Source organism: Chinchilla lanigera, unplaced genomic scaffold, assembly GCF_000276665.1.
Source record: "Chinchilla lanigera isolate Chin_1 unplaced genomic scaffold, ChiLan1.0 scaffold00052, whole genome shotgun sequence".
Lineage (NCBI taxonomy): Eukaryota > Metazoa > Chordata > Mammalia > Rodentia > Chinchillidae > Chinchilla > Chinchilla lanigera.
In genome coordinates, this window is record NW_004955453.1 from 3,523,129 (window position 1) to 3,532,802 (window position 9,674).

General features: G+C 56.1%; 1 protein-coding gene across 1 annotated transcript in view; it reads left to right on the forward strand.

Moving 5' to 3' along the window:
* The first annotated feature begins 6,962 nt into the window (after positions 1–6,962).
* Positions 6,963–9,674, forward strand: part of LOC102006094 (intestinal-type alkaline phosphatase-like) — a 3,742-nt gene continuing 1,030 nt past the window's right edge. The window contains exons 1-11 of the mRNA XM_005395706.1: positions 6,963–7,038; positions 7,112–7,228; positions 7,302–7,417; positions 7,497–7,671; positions 7,750–7,922; positions 8,160–8,294; positions 8,398–8,470; positions 8,586–8,720; positions 8,801–8,992; positions 9,214–9,327; positions 9,435–9,629. Of these exons, the coding sequence (XP_005395763.1) occupies positions 6,963–7,038; positions 7,112–7,228; positions 7,302–7,417; positions 7,497–7,671; positions 7,750–7,922; positions 8,160–8,294; positions 8,398–8,470; positions 8,586–8,720; positions 8,801–8,992; positions 9,214–9,327; positions 9,435–9,629 (1,501 nt within the window). The remainder of the gene's footprint in view (positions 7,039–7,111; positions 7,229–7,301; positions 7,418–7,496; positions 7,672–7,749; positions 7,923–8,159; positions 8,295–8,397; positions 8,471–8,585; positions 8,721–8,800; positions 8,993–9,213; positions 9,328–9,434; positions 9,630–9,674) is intronic.

Below are 9,674 nucleotides of genomic sequence, written 5' to 3' on the forward strand. Positions count from 1 at the left end.
GATGGTGGGTGAGAATTCCTAAATGTCACCACAGCAGAGCAAGAAGGGAGCCTCGCGGGACACAGTACAAGGACAGCGAACATAAAAGCAATGACGATACCAAATGCTTATGAACACCACTAGAATCAAAATGGAGAAGTTTATGTCAAACCCTTCCCCGAGAAAAGGCCATGAAGGGTGGGCCGAATTGAGATTATCCTGGTGGACACTGGGACTCTGGATATTTCACTGGCCAAATCCTTTGGACTCTGATGTGGTCAATAAAATATAACTAGAGACTTATCTGTCACTTAAATGTCTTTATAGATTCCACTGTGAGGGTTATTGCCTCTCAACAGCAGTCATTAAATGCTCCTGCCTGAGGAACACAGGATAAGGGAATTGCTCTTGATTATCTACTGGGCGCATACATTGGTGTCCATGCTGCTACTAATACTTCGTGCTGCACCTGGGGAAATTCTCTGGGGAAACTGAGACCCAAGTACACAAAGTAAGACATGCTGTAATCCCAGCACTCAGGAGGCTGAGGCAGGAGGAGTTTCACGGGTTCAAGGCCAGACTGGTGAAACTTTCTCTCAAAAAACCTAAAGAGGGCTGGGGATATAGCTCAGCAGGACAAGCACCTGCCTGGCAAATGCAAGGTCCTGAGTTTGATTCCCAGTACCAAAAAAACAAACAAACAAACAAACAAACAAAAAAAAACTAAAGAAAAAAATAGTGTGTATATTCCAGAAGGGAATCTTTTGCTCATTCCTCAATAAAATCACTGTTTCAGTTGTTATCTACCTATTATCTATCATTGACTCTGGCAAAAAGGCAAAAAAAAAATTAAAAAAAAGGGGAGTCACATTGCTGGTCGACACACTGCTAGTCGACGTAGAAAACGGTGCCAGCGCTCTGAAAACAATGCCGGAGACCAGGACTCGCAGTCCACGCTCCTTGTCCCGGCAGAGTGGAAGGATGAAAGCCTGCCGAGGACGTCCAGAGCAGCCGTGTGCCTAGGCGCCTCCCAGACAGCGGGCTGACCCCCGTGGTGAATGGTTAACCGTGCCGCCGTGCAACGGCGTCCCAGGGAGGAGCCCAGCCGCACAGGCTGGCCCGCTCTCCCTGTCCTGCGGCGAGTCTCCGGGGAACTGTGTGGAGTGAAACAGAAGCGGATCCCCAGGGACTACAGGCGGTTTCATTCTATTGATCTGACTTCCTAGAAATGACGGTTTGGGAGGAGCAGGCGCAATCCTCGGCTGCGGGGCTAGCGACAGAGGCTGCGGGTGGCCGTGTGCGGGGTGTCCTGGTCCCACAGGCTCCTCGGGTGGCAGCTGTGCAGTCGCCTGGCCGTGGTTGTCGCGCCAGCCTGCTTGGGAGGAAACTGCTCAGAGCCTGACTCCCCCGCTCACACGTCCACGGCCAACCGGAGACATCCGGGCACCGTCCCTGTCACTGGGGACCCGGCTGGCGTTCCGGGCTGCTCTCTGCCCGGTTCCTGGAACTGCACGTGGCTCAGCAGTGACGCAAAACTCGATTTAAGAAGCCGCGAAGCCGAGTGGAGACTGATGACCGAGTCCTGAACCTTCGACCTACGTCCTACCACAAAAAGAAGCAATTAATTTGATTAAGGCCTCACCCGGTAGCTAGTCAGGCCTGACCTTTACCCAAGAATTTTCCTTTCTAAATACAAAGAAACATTTAAGGAGGTGGACATTCCAATGACTGGATTTTTTTTTTTTTGGTTTTTCTCTGGTACCGGGAACCGAACGCACGACCTTGCGCTTGCCAGGCAGGCACTTTTGCCGCTGAGCTAAATCCCCAGCCCCCCAACGACTGGATTTAATCATTACACCTTATACGCGTGCATCGAATGATCACGTTACTGCGTAAATATGTACAGTTAACAGAGGTCAATAAAAGCTTTCTTGGTAAATGTGAAGAAAAATAGTTTTCCTAACATAGCCTGGCTACGCAGGAGGTAGGCACAGCTCTGGGTAGCTAGCAGCAGGCAGGGAAGGAGACCAGAGATGATAGTGTCCCCCAAATCTCCGGGACAGCCAGGGACACAGAGAGGCTGGAGACCAGGATGCAGGAAGGCTCTGCTAGAGGACACCCAAGTGGACATGGTAAGGAGGGATGCAGGACAGGCAGATGACAGCCGCAAGCAGGGTGGTCCGGGACTTGGGGTCAGGCCTGTGGTTCACGTGGTGAGGTTGCCTGAGAAAAAGGGAGGCTCCTGGTGGTCCATACCTGTCATGCCAGCTCCCCAGGAGGCTGAGGCAGGAGAATCACAAGTTTGAGGCCATCATGGGCAACTTAGCAAGACCCTCTAGGAAGAAAGAAAGAACAAAGAAAGAAAGAAAGAAAGAAAGAAAGAAAGAAAGAAAGAAAGAAAGGGTTGAAGATATAGCTCAGCACTTCCTGGGCTCCTTCCCCAGTAGTGAAAAATGAAACAAAACATAGAAGGCTACTGTGGGTGGGATGTGCTAGAGAACTTGGGGAAAGATTTTGTTTTGAAAATTCTTTGAATAGTGATTTTAAAAGGCACAGTGGGGCGGGTTTCTGGGTAGCTGGGGCAGCGTGGGCGGTAGGAGAGGGAAGCAGCGAGGGGCGCTGACAGGGTCCTCTGGCTCCTGCCCGCCGCCCCCCCCCCCCGGCGGCTCCCTGTGAGCGCTCAGTGTTCTGCTTGCACTGTCAGGCCCCGCCGTGGGCAGCGCTGCTTGCCTGCAGCCTGAGAGGACTCTGCAATGTGTCAGGTGGAGGGGAGCGGGGGGACCTGGTGTGCTCCCAGGGGTGCAGGAGAACTAGGGGTGAGGGACAAGCAGGTGAGACTAGGCTAGGAGGAGGTTGACGGAGGCCCCTGCAGCGGTCACGGGGAGCCCCGGCCACTGATGACCAGACCGCTGTGCAGTCTGAGTCCTGGGAACCAGGTGATGGAGTACATTGTAACAACAGACTGAGGCCGGGCAAAATAAATAAAATATAAAATAAAAATGCACGACGTAAAATTCACCCCCTCAACTCTTTTAATCAGGTAGTGCAGCAGCACTGAGGGCATTCACACTGCTGTCAGGCCGCCAATTCCCAGAACATTTTCATCTCATCAAACTGGGACCCAGCTCCTAGCAAGCAGCTCCCCATTGTCTTCCCCGGCCCCTAGGAGCCAGCGTCCCATTCTGTCTGCAGAGTCTGACTACCCGAGGGACCCGGCGGGAGAGATGGGCAGTCGCTGTCTATGTGTGACCGGCCGAGTTCAGGTAGCATAATGATTGCAGGTCCCTTCCTACGGTAGCCTGGTCGGGATTCCGAACCTTTCCAAAGGCTGAGTGATAATGCTGCGTGTGTGGACCGTGCTGTGTGTATTCATGCATCCGTCCACAGAGACGTGGCACGTCAGGCCGTCCCCACTGTGATACAAAACAGCTGAGGTGGGCCAGGGATAAAGAGATGAGGTCTGTTTAGCTCACGGACTTGGAAGTTCGAGGCCTTGGTGCTGACCTCTGCCAGTCTGGTTGGCTGTGTCCCGGGACAGATGTCACTGTGGTGCCACAGGGCAGGACAGAGAAGATCACATGAAGAGACAGGATCTGGAACGGGAAGGGGAGAGGGTCTTGCTCAATCACTACAGCCCACTCTCATAGGAACTAACCGGGGTCCCAAGAGAACCGTAGCAGCCCTTTGTAATGACAGTTTAGCTGACATCATCACCTCCGCCGTGCGAAGGTCCCAACCTCGTCAGTGCACTGGGGACCGAGCTTCCAACACACGGACATTTGGGGACGTACCCATTTCCTAACCATAGCATTGGGTTGCTCCCACCTCTTGGATAGTGTGAACCGTGCTGCCGTGACCCTGGTCCTCAGATCCGAGTCCATGTTGGCTGTGGTTTATAGCCAGGGGTCCCTCAAAGCCTCATGTGCTCATAGGTGGGGCTTTCAAAAGGTGACTGAATCCTGGGGGTGCTGCTCTTAGATGTAATGTTGGGGGTGGGGCCGGAAGTGGGGGCCACTGGGGGTATGGCTTGGGTGGCTGTGACCCTTCCCTGGCTTCTCCCTTCAAATTCTGCTTCCAAGCCACCACCAAAGGAGCAGCTCTCCTCCACCAGCCCCCTGCATCACCCTCCCCGCCTGGGAGCAGGCCAGCTCTGGACTAAAATTTGAGAAAAAAACAAACCTCGCCTCATTTTAGTTGTGGGTGTTGGGTGTTGTATCTCAGCCATGAGGGAGCAGAAGTGACAGACAGATTGTGTGCCTAAGACAGATTTTGGTACAGAGTGGAGTCTTTGCTGTGGTGCTCCTGGACCATGTGGCTCAGGAGCCATTGGGACTGGCTTGAAGGAGTTTGGAAAGCTTTGGAGATGGCTGGCTGGGGAAGTAACCCTAGCATACTGTAAGCTAAGCTTGACGGGAGACTCTGATCAGAGCTTAGAAGACCAGAATGCTGATACAAATGCAGATGGTAAAGACCAGGCTCAGGAGGGCTGGGGATTTAGCTCAGCAGCAAAGCACCTGCCTGGCAACCGCAAGGTCGTGAGTTCAATTCCTGGTACTGGAAAAAAAAAAAAAAAAAAAAAAAAGAAGACCAGGCTCAGGAGGTTTCAGTTAGGAAAAAGACCATGTGTATTCTGTTCTGGTAGAAAATTTGTGTACCAGTTGCTCATGTAGACTTTTCAGGAGATGGAAATTAAAGATGTTGGACTCATTAATCTGGAGGAGGAAATTTCAAAGCAGCTCCATGTTCAGACCATGGCATGGCTACTGCTGGTTGATTTTAGTGAGATTTACACCGAGAAACCAGAGTAAAAGGCCCATTTAAAAACCTTTCACTTTCCCCCACAAGGAAAGGCTGGCAAAGCTGGAGCAGACGAGAGCTTGGTTGCTGAAACAATTAACATTAAAAAGAAGCCAAATACAATGGGACAGTAGGAAAGACATTTTGAGGGCATTTAAGGAATCAGCAAGACGTCATCCTTTGAGGACTAAAAGGTACTTTGCTTTGAGAGCCCCGGGATACCCCAGATGTGGGGGTGGGGAGAAAGGGCTGCCTTGAGAATTGGTTCCTCAGTATTCAGCCATCCAAACACTCAGAGGCTGCTACAGTCAGGATTGAAGGGGACCCTGATATTGCTTGAGTTAGTGGCAGACTTTGGTATCATCCACACAGCGTTGGTTTTACAGGCTTGCAGAATTTAAGAGGTGTGGGGTTAGGGAAGCTTCCACCCAGATTTCAGGAGGCCTGAGAGGCCAAGCAGTATTTCCCTGAGCAGGCAGTGTGTGAAGCTTTGAGAGCAAAGCTGAAAGTCCAGTGGAGACCCCAGGAAGTTGGAGATGCTAGGAATGTGGACCATCCACTAAGGGAAGCAGCAGGCAGCAAGCATAGCCACCCCAAGAGAGGCCACCAAAGCTACAGCCAACAATGCCATAGCAATGGGGCCACTCAAGCGGTTTGGAGCTCATCTCTTTGCTTTGGGTGCTAGACACGCAGCTACAGGATTTCATGTTTGCCCTGCAGGGCTTCAGTGTTCTTTTGGTCTGATTCCTTTCTATCTCCTGTGTCTCCCTTTAGGAATGGGAATGTTCACTCCGAGCCACTGTATGTTGCAAATGTTTAACTTTCTTTTTATTTTTACAGGGGTTCACAGCTAAGAGTTTCCCTTAGGTCTCAGAAGAGACTTTGGACTTGGACTTTTCAGTGCTGGACTCCTAGAGATGGACTGAATGCATTGCTCATAGAGATGCATGAGCCTTTTGGGGGCCAGGGTCAAATGTTACGGTTTATATGTCCCCCCAAAGCCTCTTGCACTCATAGGTGGGGCTTTAGAAAGGTGACTGTGTGATGGGAGCTTGATGCCAATTATGTGGTGAGGAGGTGGCACCTGACTGAAGAAGTGGCTCGCTGGGGGTGAGGCTTGGAAGGAGGTCCCCCCTCCCCAGGCCCTCCCTTTGAGCGCTGCTCCCTGGCTGCATGAGGTGAGCAGCTTCCTCTCCAGGCCTGTCCCCGGGCCTTCTTGCCTTGGAGCCGGCCAAGCATGGACTGAAAATGTGAGACACAAAATAAACCTTTCCTCCTTTAAGTATCAGGTGTCAGGTATTTTATTCCAGTGACAGGAAGATGATGAAGATGGTGTTTCTGATTCCTTTTGATGTACGTTCAGTAGAGGGATCACTGGACTCCAGAAACACTTTAAACACAGCCTGACACTAACGAAGCTCTCAGCTTCTTATCAGAGGCTGGGGGTGGCCCAGGATTCACCCCTGGACCCCATCTGCTGGTTCCCATAGAACGGGCTCAACCTTACCGGCACAAGACGTCTGGTCACTCTGAAAGGCCCAGCTCACCAGCGGGCCGTCCCAGTGCACTGGGCCCATGCTTGTAGGCCTGCTGCAAGCACAGGTGAACACACGTGCATGCACACACATGCCACGAGGCAGGCACACTGCAGACAGACACGGCCTCCCCAATCCCACCCAGTCGGTCTGGGCCCACATTCCTGGGTGCCCCACCTGCCCTGCCAACCTCGGTGGGAAGACAGTTGGGGGACAGGGCTCTGCCTGCTCCTGCCCCTCCTTTCTGGGGCTCCCGGCATCCTGAGGCCAAAGCTGAGGCTCAGGCCCAGGCCACATCCACAGCCTTGCTTCCTTCAGCACCCAGGACAGGGCTCAGGCCAGCTGCTATCAAGAATGGGAAAAGCTCCTGTGTTAAGGGAATCTGTTACCCTCCCTGAGGGGACACCAGGGCCCAGGCTGAGCCGGCTGTGTGAGGACCCCTTCCATGCTTGCCTGGTCTTACTCTGCCCTTCCTTGAGCTCACAGGGCAGGATGGTTCAGAATCCAGAGTTCAAGGCTGCCTGGAGCAAGGGGTGGAGGACACGAGGACTTTTACAGCCAGGACCAAAGTCCTCCTGACACAAGCAGAGATAGCTTGTGTGGGAGCTGCTCTTCTGCCGTCCCAGCCACTGCACCAGTGCCGTCCCCAACATGCAGGGAGCCAGGGTGCCGCTGCTGCTGCTGCTGCTGGGCCTCAGGCTACAGGTGACCCATGCCATCATCCCAGGTAATGAGGCCTCCCAAGGCCCCCCTGAGGACCACCTTGCCCCGGGCTGACCTGACCTCTCTCCCCTGGCCAGTGGAGGAGGAGAACCCGGCCTTCTGGAACCAAAAGGCGGCCGAGGCCCTGGAGACCGCTAAGAAGCTGCAGCCCATTCAGACGGCGGCCAAGAACCTCATCCTGTTCCTGGGGGACGGTGAGTGAGTGTGCGGGGTCCCGCTGAGCGTCCGGGCCAGCCTGGGCCCAGCCTGACACGTTCTGCTCCTCAGGGATGGGGGTGCCCACAGTGACCGCCACCAGGATCCTGAAGGGCCAGATGCAGGGCCAGCTGGGGCCGGAGACGCCTCTGGCCATGGATCAGTTCCCGTACATGGCGCTGTCCAAGGTGAGCAGGGGCCAGGCCTGTGGGCAACTTATGAACTGGGCTCTGCCCTGAGCACAGCTGACAGCGTCTCTGTCCCCAGACGTACAACGTGGACAGACAGGTGCCAGACAGTGCGGGCACGGCCACCGCGTACCTGTGCGGGGTCAAGGCCAACTACAGGACCATCGGGCTGAGCGCAGCCGCCCGCTACAACAACTGCAGCACAGCCCGGGGCAACGAGGTCCTCTCCGTGATGTACCGCGCCAAGAAAGCGGGTGAGCCTGAGGCCGGGCCTGGGACAGGAGTGTGCCCAAATGGCCTGGGACACCCACTGAGCCCTCTGTCCCCTTCAGGGAAGTCTGTCGGCATAGTGACCACCACCAGGGTACAGCACGCCTCGCCGGCCGGCACGTATGCACACACCGTGAACCGGAACTGGTACTCGGATGCCGACATGCCCGCCTCAGCGCTCCAGGAAGGCTGCCAGGACATCGCCACGCAGCTTGTCTCCAACATGGACATTGACGTGAGCTCAAAGGGAGGGGAGGGGCTGTGAGGGAGGGGGACTCGTCACTGGCCAAAGTCCCAGGTGTCCTTCAGCTCAGCCCCGCAGCCCCCTGGGTCTTGGGAGCTGCGGCAGGGCCAGTGGAGGAGGCTGTGCCCGGGACAGGCTCCGCACGGCCCTGGGGGGCATGCCGGGACTGGGAGGAGGCGACAGAGGACCCTTCCAGCCCAGGTCCAACATCCTCATCTCTGATGACAGGTGATCCTGGGCGGGGGCCGCAGGTCCATGTTCCCCAGGGGGACCCCAGACCCGGAGTACCCAGATGATGTCAGCCAGGCAGGAGTCAGGCAGGACGGGAAGAACCTGGTGCAGGAGTGGCTGGCGAAGCACCAGGTGATGGGGCGCACAGGGCAGGGATGTGGGGGACGGGGATGGGGCTGTGGGGGGCCAGGGCCATGGGTCTCAGGCTCTGGCTGAGGCCTGGCTGTCCCTGCAGGGGTCTCGGTACGTGTGGAACCGCACAGAGCTCCTCCAGGCGTCGCAGGACCCGGCTGTGACTCGCATCATGGGTGAGCCCCTGCTGCCCGGGCCCTCAGGTGGCCTCTGACAGCCGCACTGCAGCTGTGTGCTGTGGCCCCTTCCGGTACCCAACCTGGCGGTCACCCTGGGGTCTCTTGTCCTCAGGCCTCTTTGAGCCCTCAGACATGAAATACGATGTCAACCGAGACCCTGAACTGGACCCCTCCCTGGCGGAGATGACAGAGGTGGCCGTGCGCCTGCTGAGCAGGAACCCCCTCGGCTTCTACCTCTTTGTGGAGGGTGAGCGGGGGCACCTGGCACAGCAGAGGCCCAGAGGGACATCGAGAACTGGATCCAGCAGCACTTTCTGGCTTCTGCAGGGGGCCGCATCGATCAAGGCCACCACGAGAGCAGGGCTCATCTTGGGCTGACTGACGCTGTCATGTTTGACTCTGCCATTGACAAGGCTGGCCAGCTCACTAGCGAGCAGGACACCCTGACCCTCATCACCGCTGACCACTCCCACGTCTTCACATTTGGGGGCTACACCCTGCGGGGAACCTCCATCTTTGGTAGGCCCCCGGGGACTCTGACGGGTGCTGTTGCTAAATTTGATGGCAAAGGTCTCTCTGAGCCTCAGTTTCCTCATCTGCCCAGTGGGCACACTGATAGTGCTGCTTCACAAGGATCTTGGGAGTATTAAGCCTGAGACCAACTCAAGGTGAGGGAGCTGGCAGACACATAACCACCAGGGGCAGTCAGTGCCATCCTATGCACCCCTCTACCCCTGCAGGCCTGGCCCCCTCCTTGGCCTTAGACTTTAAAAACTACACCTCTATCCTCTATGGAAACGGCCCAGGCTACCCGCTGACCTCCAGCAGGCCTGACGTCAGCGACAGTGAGACTGGTGAGTGCTGCCGGATGCCCCTTCGCCTGGTGGAAGTCGGCAGGGAGACTGGAAGGAGGAGGTAGTAGCTCTCCTGGGAAGCTCCGCTGACCACTGTGTCCCCCCAGGTGACCCCAACTACCGGCAGCAGGCGGCCGTGCCCCTGGCCTCAGAGACGCATGGTGGCGAGGACGTGGCGGTGTTCGCGCGCGGCCCGCAGGCGCACCTCATGCACGGGGTGCAGGAGCAGAGCTACATCGCGCACCTCATGGCCTTCGCGGGCTGCCTGGAGCCCTACACCGCCTGCGACCTGCCGCAGCCCGGCCAGAACAGCACCACGTCCGCCCCGGCCCCGACGCACGCCCCGG